At 44.3% G+C, this 18,784-nt stretch overlaps 1 protein-coding gene across 2 annotated transcripts in view; it reads left to right on the top strand.

The window, feature by feature from the left end:
* The first annotated feature begins 150 nt into the window (after positions 1-150).
* Positions 151-18,784, top strand: part of SETD2 (SET domain containing 2, histone lysine methyltransferase) — an 80,083-nt gene continuing 61,449 nt past the window's right edge. For both annotated transcript variants that reach the window (XM_054992116.1, XM_054992117.1), the window contains exons 1-2: positions 151-279; positions 3,506-3,652. In XM_054992116.1, coding sequence (XP_054848091.1) covers positions 242-279; positions 3,506-3,652 — 185 coding nt within the window. In that variant the 5' untranslated portion in view covers positions 151-241. The remainder of the gene's footprint in view (positions 280-3,505; positions 3,653-18,784) is intronic.

The following is an 18,784-nucleotide window of genomic DNA, read 5'->3' as shown; positions in this document are numbered from 1 at the left end:
CCCCGCCGGGGGGTGGCTGGGGGAGGCGCCCGGAGGAGCATGTGAGGGCGGCCCCCGGGGCAGGGGCAAGCCGGAGGCCGCGTCCCGCTCGGCGCGAGGCTCGGAGCCAGGCCTGGGGGTGGGGGGGGGGGAGCGGAGCGGTGGCTGCCTGGCTGGGCTTCGGCGCTGCTGCGGCCCCCCGCCCGCCTCGTCTCTGCGCTGAGCCCGGCGGCGGCGGCGGCGGCGGAAGAGGAGGCCGAAGATGGGGGACTTCTACGACCCGGAGCACCCGACCCTCGAGTAAGTATGGCTGCCCCCTCCCGAGCACTTGGGAAGGGGCGCAGCCGGCGGCGGCCCCGACCCTGGAGGCGCCCGGCCGTGCCCCCAGCCCGGTTGGCACCTTTGCGGGAGGCGGGGAAGCCTCGTCCCCCCGAGCCCCTGGCGTGGCGCGGGGTGAGGGGCCGAGGGCGCTTTCGGCCTGGAGGCTGAGCCCCACTGCTGCCCCCCCCCCGAAACTTTAATGCCGCAAGGGGGTTTCTTGCCATGGCGGGGGGAGGGGGGGTCCTCCGCCTCACCTGCCAGGAGCGGGCGGACATTGCCAGGCCGCCCCACCCCGGGTCCCCTCCGTGGGCGCCTCAGCCTCTCCCCCCACACTCGAGCAGGGGGCTCAGCCTCGGGCCGCCCCCTGCCGTTTTGGGGGCGAGAGACCCCGGCCGCCGCTCTCCCCCCTCGGGTCTGACGGAGGGGGAAGCGGAAAGCTAGGCCGCGCATCCCCGCTCTCGAGTGAGAGCCCGACCCCGGCCAGAGAAGCCGGAGGCGGGGAGTGACGAGGGCCGAAAGCTGAGGCGTTTGAGGCGAGAAGGCCGTTGCTTTCCGGAGTTGGGGGAGGGGGGGTGACAGGGGGATGTAATTCCCCGTCGCCCCCTCCCTTCAAAGCACAGTTTTGAGTGTGTGAGGAGGGAATTGATACTCTCCTCAGTGAGGGTCATGGCGGGCATGAGTTCCCCCGTCAGCCATTTCTCAAGGCAGCTCAAACAGTTGCCCTTTTCAGCTTCTTTCCCGAAGTTATCTTTTTCTAGGGGGGGCATAAAGGGGCAGTTGTGTTGCTCACCAGTACCTTGATACGGGCAGGGGACAGACACTCACAGAGGTGTTTGGCTTTTTAGTTTTTAAAAATGTATTATTTATTATCATTGTTATTTATAGTCTGCCCTTCTTACTGAGAGTCAAGGCAGGTTATGTAGTGTAAGTCAATACTATCAATAGTAAGGATCTTCACCTAGGGATGCAATAGGGTGTACAAATGCAAATTTGTAAAAATTTGAAAACAAGAAGAAATCCAATACAGAGCTGAAACAACACTGGTAAGTTTTTCATGAATGGGAATTCCCCACAAACAGTGCAGTCCTAAGCAGCGGTTACTCTAGTCTAAACCCATTGAAATCAGTGTGCTCAGACTGGAGAAACTCTGTTAGGATTGCACTGTTAGTCTTCTTAATCAATACGGAGGAATCCTCTGTAGATTAATTTTATTTATTTACATGATTTGTACCTTACCTTTCTCCCCGGTGGGGACCTAACATGGCTCACATCGTTCATCTCACCTCCATTTTATCCTACCTGTGAGGTAGGTTAGGCTGAGAGCGTGTGACTGGCCCAAGGTCTCCAGCAAGCTTCCATGGCAGAGTGGGGATTTGAACCTGGGTCTTGTAGGTTGTAGTCTGACACTAACCCCTACACCACACTTGACTCCTTGATTGCAACATGGCATCTCTGCATAGGGTTGCACTGCAGGTGTAGAGTCAGGACGCAAAGATGCCTTATGCCCCCCCCCCCAAATGGCCAGGGAGATGATGGAGGGGGAAGATCTCAAAAGACAGTATCTGCAGTTGATAGACAAGGATTGTAAATCAAAAATGTGCAGCAGTCTTGAATGTGGTGGGAAAGACTGGTGCATCCCGACACGTTTCAAGCTGGTCATGTTTCCCCACCCGCAAAGAAGAGCATTTCTGGCACACTGGACCAGGACTGGATGAATTACCTTGCTGTCTCTGTGTGACTCCACATGGCGTCGGATATGGCAGTATAGTAATTATTTGCCTCAGAGATGAATGATTACAACGGTTCCATATCCAATGCAGTGTGGATTTTGCCTTGGTCTGGCCTCTGGAGATTTGAGGACAGGCTAAGGTGGCCTTCGCAGGGTATGGGTACCCTCTTGATCCGTTTCCTCAGGAGCAAACTACATATTACACTTCGTAAAAAGTCAGGTCCAAGTTCCCCAACCTGATTTGCTTTCCTCACAGGAACCTTTCCTCCCCTCACGCTGTCGTCTGATGGCTGGGCAGGTTCCTGGAGAGGCGGCATAAAAATGTTCTAAATAAATAAAATAATATTGAGCAGAGATGCAAATATGTTTTTCCAGTAGCTTCCAGGGTCTGTTGAGGGGTGCCACTGTGTTTTTATTCCCTTCTTGAAAAGGTATATGTGGGTGGGGTGAGGTGGTGGATTACTCTGATAACCCCCCCCCCCAGGTTGACACAGATCTAGAAATCTCTGTGTGATCCCTTAATTCAAAAAGGTGGGGGAGATTAATAAAGAAGTTGAGAACATTTTATGGATGAGGAGGGGTAAAGCCGGTTTGTAAATATCTTCCTCACTGAGTTGCCTATGCAGACTAGATTTGCTTCCAGGTGGCCGAGACTCAGCGTTTCCATCATAGGTGACCTAGCTCTCTTCTCAGTATGGGTCCTTGAAAGAGAAAAGGGCAGTTCCTGTGGTATTCCCTCAGCATTACATAAGTTTCCTCCTCAGTACTTTGAATGTGGAATAATTGTGACCCCCATGGTTTCTGTCACTAGCACTAATTTTTAAAATCCCCATTTTGGTCATTTGTATGAATTGGAACAGAGAGAGAGCCTCCTCATTTTACCATTCCTTAGCTCTTTTGTTAAGAGATAAAGGTGTTGGTTAAAGGGGATACCTAATCTGTGTGTTGTGACCTTGAGTGTATGCCACTTGCCAATGCTCTCCATCTTGAGTGCTCTGAGTGGCTTTTAGAAAAACCTGAGCTTTTATGCTTTGAATAACATTTGAAGGGGAGTCTCAGGCGGGTAGCCATGTTGATCTGTAGTAGAAGGGCAAGATTAGGGTCCAGTACCTTGAAGACCAACTAGATTTCCAGGGTATAAACTTTTGAGAATCTGAGCTCCCTGTGTCAGTTAATAAAGGTAGAATTTGTTGTTTTAGAGCAGTTTTTTTTCCTATTAGAGCCATGTTCACTCTCCCTATGTGGGCAAAACAGATGTGAAGATTAAATGCTCTGTGTGAACATCTAGTGTTGGTTTTTCTTTTTTTGCCAGCAATTTTCACTAAAATGCACGTACACAACCCCAGGCACTAGTGGCCTGTTTGTTTTAACTGTCTCTGGAGAAGGTGTTTCAGCTAAGACCGTCCTTGCTTCCCTTCTCTCAGCTGTATATCTAACCCACAACCATTTGTCTTGAATAATATTTTATTTTTGTAGCACAACTTTCATGTCGAAGGATCCCAGTGGACATCATAAACCTAATGCGTCCAGCATCCCTGAAATGCAGTCACCTCTGAGGTGGAAAGGGGCAGACAACTGGTGTATCTTTCCCCAGAATATGGATGGGTCTGAAGAGGTAGAAAGGTAAAATTTTGGATGAGGGCAATAGGGTAAACCTTTGTTTTTGCAAAACACCTAGTATCATGACCTTTGAATTTCTATGTAAAATTATGCCTTACTGTGCAAGACTTTTACAAAATAGTGGCATGTGAAAATCTTTCAATTTTGAATTCAGCTTCTATTTTTACTGTCTGAGTCATATTTAGCATCTCTACTTATGAGAAATACTTGTAGGAGTGATTGCTCTTAACAGTCAATATTCAGTAAATTTGGGTTCAGGATTATTCTCAGGACTGCAACAGTTGCATAATCTTCCATTGTAGCCAGATGTCTCCTGTGTCACTATAACAAAAATCTAATCTTTTGGTCACCTTGGCAGCAAAACAATTTGGCTTTTTATTCTGGGATATAATTTTTTTTTATCATGACTGTTTGCATTTTATGGTTCCTTGTAAGGAATGGATTGTTAGATATCTTTAGAAAATGCAAGTCATAAGTTTAGACATGATATGCAATTCAAATTATTCCACACTGTGAACATGGCTTCTCATATGTATTTGTATGTTCACATCATATATAGATGTGCTCTTTGAAAGTAAACATTGGATGTCTTTGCCTGAACAAAAGGAGAGTGGGAGATTGTGAGAGAATGTTTGGTATAAAGGCATTCTTCATTAGAGTGCAGTTGTGCCTGTATTTAAATAGCCATCTGAACTTTATCTTGAACAATAGTCGCCTTCCTGTCTACCTCAGTATGCCACAAAATGATTAAAATGAGCTACAAGGCATTCCAAGAACTAACTGGCAAGTGTAGCTGGTTGCCAGGGAGGGGACAGTTCTGATAGACTGTCATGGCTGCCGGATATTTTCTATGTGATAGAGAAGATGGCTTCCCCCAAATACGTACCTTAAATAGGACAGCACTGCCTGACACTTTGTCTGCCATAAAGTTACAGACAGGGATTTTTGCTGAATATCGGTAGATAGTTGTAGAAATGGAGTTCCTGGAATGGTGCTGCTGGACTCGAATCTAGGAATTGTATGTGTTAGATCGAACTGCATTCTGCTAAATCAATCACCTTGTGTCTAGGTCAGCTTTTTAAAATGTGGTTACTGCAGAGAAGTGGGGTATACACCAGATGAATGAAGTGTAGAAGGAAGTTGTTCAGTCACGTGGTGATATGCAGTAATTTGTGAAGTGACAGTCTGCTTTCTCACTGAAGTTCATTATTTGCATGCCGATTAAAGAAACTTCTGAGGTATGATGTTATGGTGGAAACGGCTAAGCTCAGTACAGTTTCCACAGGACACCCAATTGAGCGTGTTTGCTCTTGGAAAATACCTGGATGATTTATTAAACCTCAGATGCATGAAATGAACCAGGTAAAGTATTTTACTGTGCTCACTTTCATAAACCATCTAGAGGTGGTCATCTGAAAATTAAACACAACCCCAAAGTTCCTTCCGCGAGAGGGAGATCCAGGAATGGGCCTGATGACGTGAAACCATAAAGCACAGCACTTACCTCTGAGGCTCTTGCTAGAATAACGTTTCATTCAGCCATCTCTCTAGCATCCCCCCTCCCTCCAGATATATTAATTTGCTCTGGCAGTCCTCTAAATGGATTCATATTTTCTCCACCCATCAGACACTTTGGAATGGTGAAGAATTACTATTCTTTAACTACCCTGGCTGATGAGAGTGATTCAAATCACAGGAGGGGGAAACAACCACAATAACAAGGAATCCTTTGGCACCTTAAAGGTTACTTAAGGCATTTGTGGTATGACCTTTTCTTGGTTAGAATTGACTGATTGCGCCTGCTTAAACATTCTTTTGCTGGGAAAGAGTGAGATGGTGACTTGTCTTGATTAGGGAAACAATGCATTAAAAAAAGTTCGGGGCCGCAGCTTAAATCTTTTTCTAAGCCCCTAAAACTGCGAAGTAGGAAAGGATCTGCTTTGAGTTTCTAGTGGCCAAGAGTGTCACATTGCACCATTGCGCTTTCTCTTCTCCTAAGCTCCTCTTCACCAGCACTGCCCTGTATGTGGAATCCCATGAATCCGTTCTGCTAGTGGAGGAGCTTTGCCCTGATGCTAGGGCCTCAGAAGTGTGTCCTGTGTCAGGGCGTGGCTCCTCCTGCCAGAGGAAAGCGCCGCTGTTAGTAGAACATGGCTGCAGGATACAACTCTGCATGCCACTCATCTTTTCCTTCTGCCATCCATGTCTCTGAGTCCACCTCCAAATTCTGTACTAACCCCGCCTTTTAGTGACCAAAATGAAATAGGCAAATTAAAGAAACACATACTCTTTAACTAATTCAAGTACTATTTTTTTTAAGCACCAAGTTTTTGGTGGATGACCAAAGCTACTGCTAAAGTTTGCATCAGGCAATACAACAGCTGTGTTGTCAAAACTGAAAAACCTAGCTGTAGTACTCTCAGGTGGGTAGCCATGTTGTTCTGTAGTCAGATAGCAAGATCCAGGTCCAGTAGTACCTTAAAGACCAACTAGATTTTGAAGGTATGAGCTTTCAATAATCAAAGCTTCCTTTGTCTAGAAAACTTACACCTTGAAAATCTAGTTGGTCTTTAAAATGCTGTTGGACCCAGATCTTGCTCTTCTACCTGTAGCAGGTGAATGGGTCTGCGTTTGTGCAAGTGCTCTGCTGTTTAGCACTTAATTGATGGGATAAGCACCTGAACGGCTCCCACTTGTGTAAAACCAGGTGGTTGTTGCTAGGAGATCTGGCAGTTGTTTGAAAATCCTACGAAAAGCATAGTTAAAGTGGACATCTGGGTATCTGTGTTACCTTTTAAAAGGAAAATTTGGGTAGATCATGATTTTTTCGAATGTATATTCCTTATTTGTTCAGGAGGCTATGGGTGCTCACGACATCTTTTGACCAAACTTGCATCTCAAGGGGAAACCAGAGAATAAAGCCTTGTCCCAATTCAAGAGAACTGAGCACATATATTATACTTAAATGGTCAGATAAAACTGAGCCTACTCTGGGACTAGTTTTAGGCTGCTGAACCTTTACCAAGCTGGTTGGACAGAACACTGACGAAAACTGGGAAGAGCAATGAAGTTGGTTATGGGAGTAAAAAGGCCTGTCTGAACATACTATATAGGGTAAAACAGGTCTTCAGTCTCTGATCCGCATCTGTTACTAATACTACAACTAAGGATTTATCAGTAGTATCAGTGGACTTTGGGGATAGGTGACCAACCCATCATAACCATAAAAATAACATTTGATTTATATACTGTCCTTATATACTGGCAACTTAACACTCATTCAGAGAGGTTTACAAAATATGTTGTTATTACCCCCACAACAATCACCCTGTGAGGTGGGTGGGGCTGAGAGAGCTCTGGAAGAGCTGCAACTGACCCAAGGCCACCCAGCTGGCTTCAAGTGGAGGAGGGGGGAGTCGAACCCGGTTCTCCAGGTTAGAGTCCCACGCTCTTAACCACTACACCAAACTGGCTGTCACCAATCTCATGGCATAAGTGGTACACCTTGACAAAGAGGCTACACTTGAGCCATGTGATGGCATTATTTTATTATCTCTTTACCCCATTGTTATGCTTTTATTCCATCCTTTCTCCAGGGTGCTCAGAGCAGTGTACTTGCCCACCAACCTGATAGTCTTACAAAATCTTAGTAACAAAGATTTGTCTGAGAGGGAGTGACTAGTGCAAGGTCACCCGGTGGGGGGTTGAACCCAGCTCTCCCTGGTCTTAGAACAGCGCACTAGCCATAGCATCCTGTGGGCTCAGCCTGCACTCGTGCCTGCTTCTTTTGTGCTGTATTTTTAGGCTTACCAATGGCAAATGTGCCAAAAGTCTTTGGCTAGGCACGGTGCAAAATTTATTTAGAGTATTTTTATACTCTGAAGTATAAATGTAGATGTCACGTGGCCCCTGCATGTTAATCTTGTGTACTGCATTAGTTGGATGGAATAGAGGTGTGGGGAGAATTCAGGGGCTGACAACAAATGCTGGTGCTGTGGTAAAAAAAAAATCTTATTTTGATAGACAAAGAAATCAAGTGTTGCTATTAAAATTTCCTCTTCGGCCCTCAGACAGCTAAAGTCTCTCAAATGTAAGTTCTGCAGCTTATCGCTTTAGGAATCTGTAGGAAATAAAGAGTCTGGGGGCTTATTTTGTATCGATTAGGGTTTGGTTCCAACTTCCAACCCTCTTGTGGTTTTTTTCTCTCTGCAGAGAAGTTTATTAGTAACTTTAGTCCTCACCAGAATGTTTTACTGGTTGCAAAATACATTTGGGTGGATCGAGTCAAACAGAGCAAGGGAGTTTGCTCAATTATTTTATAGTTGTAATGCATCTGGGAGATGGTAATGGCTCTGGAAAAAAAAGATTTGTTTCACACCTGCACCTTTTCATGATCACCTTCCTTATTAAAGAGACTAATGACTGTCTCCGAGGGCATGAAAATGAAGGGCAAGAGGCCTGGCTCTTGTTGTGGCGTGTAATTTTTTTTTATAACTGCTTGCTAGAGAACACGACTTTTCACACTGAGGAGGCACTTCAAATTGTGTCTTGCTTGATTTGGATGCCTGGATGTTATTAGGTTCAGTAGATCAGTCAAATGGAGGGGAAGCTGCAATAGGCACAAGATGGTTTTGCTGACGGTGGTGGTTTTGTACATAAAACGCTAGTGTGTGTTTGCACACCAAGGATTAGGAAAATACCTTGGGTTCTTGTTTTGGCTCATCACCTGCTTTGTTCCCAAGACCTTGAGGCAGGTAACCATTTGTATTTATTTTAAAATATTTATAAGCCAGCTTTTCTTCCAAAATATGTCCCTAAGGCGGGTAACAAAATTAATGCAGATTATAGCAAATAAAAATCCCTAAAGGTGTTATGACATTAAAATAACATCTTGGAAAGATTCAGATATCTTGCTAAAATGAATCCTTATTCATCTTTTCCTCTTTAATCATTTCCTAAACAGGAAAGTCTTAACATCTCTTCTGGAGAACCTCAAGAAGGGAATTTATACCTGGGGAGAAACCACCGAGAATGCTTGTCCTTATGTCATCATTTAACTTTAGGATACTAGTGGGGCTGTGAGTACCTTCTGGTCTGCCTTCAGGGATCGCTGTGGGACAGTGCTGAAGTTCTTTTGGGTCTGAGCCTTGTATGGGCTTATTGGTCAAAAGCGGCACTCTGGAGTTGTGCCCCAAAGGTGGCAACGTACATGAATATATGAAGCTGCTTTATATGAAGTTAAACTTTTGGTCCATTTTGCTTAAGATTGTCTGCTATGGCGGCAGCTTCCAGGGTCTGAAACATACAGCTTTTGTCCCAACATGCATTTCCAGAGGTCTTCTAACTAGGGATGACGTAGTCTGAATCTGCAGTTTTGTTCGTGCAAGGCATGCCCTGTGCCACTGACCCACGGCTCCTCCCTGAGGACATGGGGAGGCTGCACAAAACCCAGACCTTTGGTGTCATATGCTCATAAGGGCTTATGCCACTTGCTTTGACCAGATAAGAGACTGGATGGCCGAAGAAGGGAAGTTCTGTATAAACAGAGATGTCATGCAAATGAAACTTCCTAGGACTACAGTGCTCAGGATCCAAGTAGTCTTAATACAGTTTAGTTTAGTTGAGTCCCATGTGTTCCCATTTTTGTAAGATGTTTTGTTTGTGTGTAAAGACAGAATCTACTGTGGGCGGAGGGGGGGGACTGTTGGCTCTGTGGTGCCATTTTACAACTGGAGGATTTTTGTTTGTTGTATCCACAGCAACCATCTCCAGTGCGGAACAGTAATGTTAAGAGTTGATAATCTTGCTTTTTTCTTGTCTAGAGATGTGCTGCCCTGACCTTTCTGGGCTCTGGAAACTTTCTTTAAAGCTTGGCAGTGTGACTTGATCTAAGAGAACAGTTTATGTGCCCAAATGCCTGGTTTCAGCTGTTATATAATTTTGGATGATTAGTTTGATGCTATGCTGCTGTGTCTGGAAGTTCCTGTAATATTCCCATGCTTGGAAGGTTTTCTGTCCACCTCTGTATTAACATTTTTAGAATGCAAGTGAGAAATGTTGGTAGTGGTCATTTGGCTTCTGTAATTCTGGGTGTGGAAAATTCAGATTAGATGTATCTGGCCAGGGATTGGATTATACGCTACCATGAAGGGGGTGAGTTTGTGTAAGTGGGATGTGGCTTTTGTGGCTGCATCAAGAAGGGTGGGGAGGGGGATCAGCAGAAATCCCTATCCCTTCAGTGAGCTCTTTCAGGACTAGCATATGAAAAAGGGGTGTGGGTGGGTCCTGCCATTTCCTCCATTTCCCCCCCCCCACCACCACTACATTTTATGTTACTCCCGAGAATTCCTCTGACAGTGAGAAGTGGCTTTTTGCTGGGCATCAGGGGACTGCATGACTCCCAACTCTATTTTTTCTAAGTTTTTATTTCCTCATGGTGGTTGAGACACTTGAAAACACCATCTGGAAACGTGCAGTGTGCAAGGAGTAGAACTTCTGTCCTCTATATAATCTCATCTTCCCTTCCTTTATATCCTTAAACATTATTTAACTTATTTTTATACAGTTCCAAAAAAGTTTGCAAGGCAATTTAAAAAATGAAATGTAAACTTGATAAAATTGCCCTACACCATTAAATGAAGAAACAGTAGGAAAGCATCCTCCAGGAAAAAAAACTGAAATCCTGAATGGCAAAGGAAATATTGCAGAGCCACTACAGGAAAGGCTGTGCTCCAAGATGATGACAATTTTGCTTCCTAAAACTGAAACTTATAGGAAGATCTCAGTGGTTGACCTTAAGACTTGGGGTGGGGGGTGGGGGGTCAAGCAAGGTATGCCCCTCTATTGCTTTCTCTTGCCAGCTTTACTCTCAACCTAATTTTTAATCCAAATTCCATAGAAGCACAAATTATGGATTTAAGGTAAAAGGTAAAAGGTAAAGGTAGTCCCCTGTGCAAGCACCAAGTCTTTGCTGATCCATGGGGGACGTTGCATCACAACATTTTCTTGTCAGACTTTTTTGTTATGGGGTGGTTTGCCATTTCCTTTCCCAGTCATCTGCACTTTACCCCCAGGAAACTCAGTAATTTTACCAACCTCAGAAGGAGGCTGAGTCAACCTTGAACCTGCTGCCTGAACCTGGCCTCTGCCAAGATCGAACTCAGGTCATGAGCAGAGCTTGGGCTGCAGTACTACAGCTTACCACTCTGTGCCACCAGACTCTTTGATAATAAATAATAGATTTAGAGTATAGTATGTACAAAATGATCAAAAAAAGCAGATGTGCTCTTCATTTGCATTGCTGATAGTTAATTGTACTCTTTGCAGCAGGTACCGCTTTGTCTTGCTTTTTTTGCTAAGTAAAATAGAATGTATGTTGACAGCATGTATAAAATACACACACACACACACCATGTCTTGCATACCTTGGATCACTTCAGTACATCTGCAGATGGAAGAGATTTCTGTCAGTGGAGTTCAACTTCCTTACCTTTTCACTGGGTCCAAAATGTTGTTCCTAGGGGACCGGAACCACATGAGGCAGCAATCAGAGGTCTGGAGCGTCCGTGCGTGCGTGCGTGCGTGCGTGTGTGTGTGTGAGAGAGAGAGAGAGAGGGCGGATCAGTGAAAATCACCTCCCTCCTTCCGTTAGCAGAAATTTTCTATGGGTTTCAACCCCACGTCTTCTTGCCCAGTAACTGGAGGGGCCTAGCTATGATTGACATGTTTTAAAAACAATAACTTCTCTTAGCTGACCTGATGCTTTATGGCTTTTGTGAAATGTCCATCCAGCCTTATCGTAGCAAGTATCCTAAAGCAGGGTTCAGCACTGTTTTAGTTTCTTCTGCTCTCACTAGAATACAGAAGACATACCGTTTCCTCTAGCAATGCCTTCTTGTGCTCTTTGCCCAGGTGAAAGGAACGCAAGCATCTGAGAAAGAGTTGGGAGCCTTCCTGGACAGTTAATCAGACCTCTTTAGCTTGGCCTGACTTGTGTCTTTTGGAGGACTTCTGACAAAACACATTTGCAACTTCTGTACAGTCTGACAGTGAGTCTCAGAAAGCAGCATGACAGCTGCCGATGTGCATACTTGAGAGGCGCTCGCCCCTGCTTCTAGAGATCCTTGGAATTGATCTCCATGTCTTGTAAGTAGGATGTGTTGTCTCTGGCACTGAGCTGAGGCCGCATGTGTTGCTGTCAGGCAACATACGTCTTGCACCCACACCCTCATGGGCTTGATTTAAAGCAACCACTTGTGAGAAACTGCTTTTTGGCTCAGCTCTAGGAATATGATGGATTGTGGCAGTGTGGTCTTGGGCAGAGAGAGATGTCAGTAAGAGGTTCTTGTACAATAAAGAAACAGTGGGGTGGCTGAGAGAAAGAAATGCTTGATGTGGCAAAGCTGTTGGGTGCAAGAATGAGTGGTGACCTTTTTTTCCAGGCACCGTGGACATATTAAGAAGTTTTGAATATTCCACCCAGTAAATCTTTCTGATGAGAGCTATGATGGCAACAGCCTGGCTTGCGGTGATTCTTGCTGTGCAGTAGTCCAAATTTCCTCCAGTGGCTTATGGAGTAAATAATACTGTCCTGCCTTGTGGAGAGGGATTTTGGTCTGCTGGGGGAGAATGACCAGATGCTCTTGCTAGACTTCATCTAGGCTTTGCCATGGATGCTTTTGTCAGAAGTGGGAAGTTTGATTTTGGTAGCCTTGTATTTCTTGTAGGCCGTCACTTGTGAATCGTAGCATTCGGCTGCAGATGCAGGCTTAGGCTTTCCTGTAAGTAGTTACTTAGACTTCGTTGAGCCAAAGTGCTAGCTGGAAGACTTGGATAGTTCCAGGGATGTTTGCATCTGACGAAGAGAGCTGTGGTTCTCAAAAGCTTATGCTACAATAAACTTGGTTAGTCTTAAAAGTGCTACAGGACTCTTTACTCTGATTCAATCAGGCAGTCTTGGTTGATCTTCCGCACAGGCGTCCAGCTCGGTAGTGGGCCAGGCAGCGTTGCCAGGCGAGCAGGTAAATCCATGGCTGGGGCTGGATCTGAATACAAGGATCGTCTCTGCGGAGAGACGCAGGAGGATTCACGGGGGAAGGAAAGTCCCACTTCCTACTTAATTCTCTCCCCCTCCAGTCACCATTAGCCCTGTGCAGACAACCTGCTGGTGCGCTGACTTGCTGCACGAGGTGGTAGAGTGGGCATGAGTGTGTTGCCCTCGCCCCAGTGCAATAGCCAGGTTGCAGAAGAAGTGCCCATGGCACACCTGCCTCCCCACAATCAGCGACACTGTTTTCAAAATGTCAGCAGCCCTAGGGAGGAGGAGTGCAAGCGCTTCCTCTGCATGTTGACACTGTGCAGATGACCAGGTGATTGTGTGGAAGCTGGGGTGGGCCAGCGCGTTCGTGCCTGCTCTCCCTTACCACGTGATATGTTGAAATGTGGATGGGTCATCTGCACAGGACTAGAGTATTTTACTGTTTCTTTCTTGCTCACTTCACCTTTAAGATCCCTGCCAGGTTTCAAGAGGGGTGCCTCAGCATGCCTTGTCGTTATTACAACAACCCAAAATGGCAGCCGAGCTCCGGCCAGACTTTCCTCCCAAAGTTTTACGTGTCTGCGAGTTTTTTTTTAACCCTGACATTGGGTCTTTTCCCACAAAGTTCTTTATCTTGCAAACTCCAAGTTGCATAACCCTTGTTTTAGATACGGCTGGCCCTATTGCATGGATTTTGCTATCTGCAAGGAGTGAGCCCTTCAAAATTCAATCTAATGAGGTCCAGGCATTCCAGCTGTGCTGCTCGCCCCCTTCTCTTTCCTGGAGAGTAATATTTTATTGCTGCTTCCACTCCTGGTGGGTCCACCTCGAAAAAGACAGAGCAGCTGTCCTGCATGTGCTTTTCCAAGTCTATGCTGCATGTGTCCAAAGGTTAGGCATTGTGTGCTATATAGCTTGTGTGATGAAAGGCACAGCAAAAGCTTCATGAAGCATTGCACAGTCAGGCTGTAGGGTTCAGGAAGACCCTCTGCCTGAGACTGTGGAGAGCTGCTGCTGATTATTTTAGGTAGACAGCCGTGTTGGTCTGCTGCAGACCAGCAGGATTTGAGTCCAGTGGCACCTGAGAGACCAACAAGATTTTCAGAGTGTAAACTTTCAAGAGTCAGAAGGGAGCTCTGACTCTCGAAAGCTTACACTCTGAAAATCTTGTTGGTCTCTAAGGTGCCACCGGACTCAAATCCTGCTGTTCTGCTGCTAGTTATTGTAGACAGTACTGGACTAAATAGGCCAAAGAGCAGGATCAAAATCTGCTGTTTCCCTGCGTTTTTGTTCATAGGTTTATAAAGAGGGTGTGCCCCTTCCTTGTCTCATCACACCCTGAAGGACAGACGCAAAAGGCACATCATTGAATTACAGATTGCTGCAACAGAAAATAGTTTGTCCCTGTCCCAACCTTGTGGGTACAGCAGACTTCTTTGAACGTTAGTGGAGAAGCGCTTGTAGCTAAGTTGACTCAAGAGGTGTCTCCTAGTGAGGGTTGTTTAGCATCTGAGTTGAGGCTTTCTTTCAATGAAAATGTTGTTGCGAACGCTTGGCTACAATGAACGAGGAAACAAAATCATGTTTACCCTACAGTGTTGTGCAAACAAGCCTTTTTTATTCAACTGCAAGTGGCCTCATAATCTTTGCTGGTTGTTTGAGGGTGGTTTTGTTTCAGGCATGCAGTTGTGTAGTGTATAGAGTGGTTGTGTTCCTTCCCAAAGGTGTCCTTTATTTAAAGATAAATAATAAGCATAGGTGATCAAACCCTTGCTGAAGAGTGTATGTATGTAAATTATTTAAAAAGCATGCACTGAGTTTCAGTAGAGACTGTTGCTTGCCATAGAGAGGTGTGCTTAGAGATGCCGAAGTCTGCTTATACCCCACCTATAAACACTTCATTCTCAAGCAAGTTTACAACACATTTAAAACCAGTATGGAATTTAACTCCACCAAGGAAGGAGGGCTTTACCTTCAAGATAAATCTATTCATGTTGGGAACTTTCTAGCATACCTTAATATACCTAGGTAGAGTTATCTTCATATCTTTGCTCTCAAATCTACTGTATGGACTTACTCTTAAAGCCCCACAGGCTCCTAGGGTTTGGGCAGGGTAAAGGAATAATCAAACAACAAATGATCAAACAGTGTATTCAAACCAATAGCGCATATGCTCAGACCTATCTAGTGGCAACAAATTGTGGTGAAAAAATCGCCCTGGCAAAGTATGCCTTAGAACTTCCAAAATATTGGAAGAGTGTCTGCTTTGGCTCATTTTAATATTTTACCATCAGCCTCTTTGGAAGGGAGATATTTACGGTCTCCTTGTTCTCAGTGTGTTTTCCAACACATTTTTCCAATTGGATATGGTTGATGTAGTTGAACAGGTGGCACTCTCTTGTTTATTCTGTAATGATATCTGCTTCCTATATATATTACCCAAATTTTATCCAATTTCCCAAGTAGATCTGACAAATTTTATGCTCCTTTCATATCATTCTAATGAAATCTCCCTTAAGGTGGCTAAATTTTGCATCTCAGCATGTTTGTTAAGGAAGCAGTTGGTTAAATATTTATAACAACTATATCAATATTACCAAAATTACTTTATATGGAGGCTGTGAATTATTCATTGTATTCACCTATGCTTCTTTATTTGCTTATGTCTTGCTTACTATATTGTTGTTGGCTGATCTTTGATCATAACAAATAAGCTAAACTAATATTTTTACACATATGCACACTCATGTTACCGGACCAGTTTTTTCTCCTTGAATCTTCTGTTTTTCCTATATCTCACTTATGATTTTTACCCGCCAAACTATACTCAAAGAGCCTTCATGCCTGAGCTCTTTCTCTCTAAAAGTAGGAATTACTAGATAGAGAGGGCTGTATGTAGGTGAATTGTTCTCTCCTTCCCCCTCCCCATCAACCTTATCTAATTAACACAGTTTGAATAGATTTTGCAAAACAGGCTAGTTTTCCTAAACTGCTTATTCTGCAAAACTTTTTTCTCCTTCAGAGATTTGAGTTTTTAAACAAATGTAGATGTTTGGACTGAGGGGGAATGAGGGAAAAGTATGCCGATTAGGGGCTGCTGTGGCAAGGCCAGTATTGATCGTAGCTGCCAGGCAGGGAGAAAACGGAGATACGGAGGACCAGTGTTTGAGGTATCTGCATGTAATGGATCAGTTGCCCGCCTGCCATCAGGGATGCGCATAACTTTTTGGTTTTGGTAGCAGTTGTGCAAATCAACAACTGGTATAAATGAAATAGTAGCTATTTTAAAAAGGTGCTGCCCATAACCTCTTTTTCCTGCAGTCCGTTCATCTTTCTCCTTCTCACAGGACAGTCAAGGAGATTTTTACTTTTAGAAACAAGGGCATCCTTTGAGGGCCAGTGGTGCTACGTTACCAGCTGCATAATTGCTCGTAGTAAATTAGCTTGCCGTTTATTTCACTTAAACCTGAAAACTAGCAGTAATTTTATCTCTTGGCACATTAGAGAGTAATTATCCGAACATGATAAAACTTGAAAGTCATTTTGGCCTTTCTACCCACCCACCCCCACCTAATAGCCACATCTGTCAGTAACTGAGTGACAATGATGATCATTTAAAAGCTAAATTTAATTACAGGAAGAGTTTATTGCTTGCAGCTTTTAGTAATCTCTCATTTATGATACTGAACAGCTCTTTGGCTCCTTTAACGTCACGTGAGTGTGTACCGTTTATCCTGATGGGGAAATCTGTAATTTTGTCTGTGGTCTGCCTTCATCCATCCATCCCAATGAAAATTGGTGTTAAGGGAACTTGGGTGATTTCAATAGGATTAGAGCCCAGTGGCATCTTAAAAGACTAACAAGATTTTCAAGGTATAAGCTTTTGAGAGCTGAAGCTTCCTTCTTCAGACTCCAGGTTGGGTGATTCAGGGTTGCTGTTTTCCTGCCAGGTTTTTTTCCCTGTAAGCTAGTGATTATTGACATGATAAAATACATATTTCTTCTAGCTCTGAAATATTCATCACATGCATTCTTTAAAAATTTATGATCTTACTGATAAAGAATCACCTGTCTGAAGTCAGGCCAGTGTCCAGGATATTTGGCACACTCTTCATTTGCCAGTATAGCTTGGATGCTAACTGATAAGAAAACTGCAAATATTTTTGTAGGATTGTAGATACAGTGCATAAATTCAGTTTCAGAAGTGGAGCTGATTCAGGAAATGCACAGATTCAAATATAGTAGTTACGTAAGAATAACTTTAGTGGTGGTTTTTCATATTTTTTTTAGCCATCCTAATTGTATCTAAGAATGCATAGACTGTCTTGGTGGCATTTGGGGTATCCAACCATTTGTGAACACGACAATACAGTATGTTCAGTGTAAAACAGAAGGCTTGTTTGTTTAAATGTGCTTCTATATGCCATGTTGCGCAGAGTGGTAAGCTGCAGTACTGCAGTCCAAGCTCTGCTCATGACTCGAGTTCGATCCTGGCGGAAGCCGGGTTCAGGTAGCCAGCTCAAGGGTGACTCAGCCTTCCATCCTTCCAAGGTCAGTAAAATGAGTACCCAGTTTCCTGGTGGTTGGGGGGGGGTGGAATGTAGATGACTGGGGAAGGCAATGGCAAACCACCCTGTAACAAAAAGTCTGCCAAGAAGACATCGTGATGCGACATCCCCCCATGGGTCAGTAATGATTCGGTGCTTGTACCTTTATGCCAAGTAAAATATACACACAAGATAGGTGCAAGGAAAAAATATATACACAAGATAGAGTCACATTCAACTTATTAAAAGTAAACAACATTTTAAATAAGGGAATAAATTTGGCTGTAGAAGAAGAACTCATTGTTAGTAAAGGTGTTAAAAAATATATGTAACTAACAGTAGTTCCCTAATTTATATTGTGTCTTATTACAGTGTAATCTATACTACTGTGAGTTTTTTGGGAAAATTGCTATCTAGAATTATGTGGAATTTGTCATGAAGTTCTCCTAGATCTTTGGAACACATGCCCAAAGTGACTGCCCCTTGCTTCTGGCGCCTCTTTGCACTGTCACATAGGCTGAAGTTCCTGTCTCCAACCAAGTCACTTAATCAAGGGGGAATATCCACAGTGCCTTCTCAGTTGTAAGGCTGGAAAAGTCAAAATAATCGTCCGATGGCATTCTTGATTCTAGAAAACGTGGATGTTGCTTATGGAAATATGGATATACTGGTGCCATGGAAGGAATCCTTGGACAGTGCAGCTTGGCTCATGGTCATTGTCACTGCATGCTGCCCCCGCCAGGCTTCCTTTACCTTACCTTCTCTAGGCAAAGAGAGGTTTTTCCTCTGGAGGTTTGCACAGGAGTACAGAAAAATTTTGGTGCATGATATCGACTGCCCCAAAGTTAGGTCATGTCTCCATGATTTTTTTTTTCTCATTTATTGAAACCCCAGGTGGAGCAGCAAAGGGGATTTTGTTTGGCATTTCACTGCATTTCCAGCTGACCAACAATTTGTGATTATTGTGAGAGCTGGTTGGTTGAGTGATGATGCTCGAGGGTGTAGATGTAACTTGACAGCCATTCTTCAGTCGCCCATTAAAAGTGCTGAAATGTCCTAGTATTTCCTGGCTAATCGGGTGAGTTTTTAAAATCTCTGATCCGAGCTAGGGCATCTCCCCTGTAGTTTTTCAGCAAGCTGGCCTTATCGTGATGCCAGCTTTTTTGTCATGGATCAGTAGCTGCACTGTTCCTGAAAGCTTTGCTGCCTGCCATCCTGTGTAAAGTGTGAGAATTCTTGTGTGCGGCACAGAGGTCTCTCTCTGGTCTGTTGCGTGATCTGCGTCTCCATTTGAACACTTGTGTGTATTTCATTTGTTGTTTTCAACTCAGAACAAAAATACAGTCATATTTCACAAACAAATCCCCTTTTGAGTGATCTTTCTTTTGGGGTGATTTTTCTCATCGCTTTGTGAAAGGGTAAAAAACTCTTCTCAGGAGCTCCAGTTGGGAGGAAAGAAGGGGTTACAGCCTTGTTGTGATGGTTGTCTGTAGCTGACTAGTTGGGGCAGAAAGTAGGTCTTGTGGGTATGCTTGATTGAGGCAAAAGTCT

Source organism: Eublepharis macularius, chromosome 11, assembly GCF_028583425.1.
Source record: "Eublepharis macularius isolate TG4126 chromosome 11, MPM_Emac_v1.0, whole genome shotgun sequence".
NCBI lineage: Eukaryota > Metazoa > Chordata > Lepidosauria > Squamata > Eublepharidae > Eublepharis > Eublepharis macularius.
This window is presented reverse-complemented; position numbering and strand designations above follow the sequence as displayed.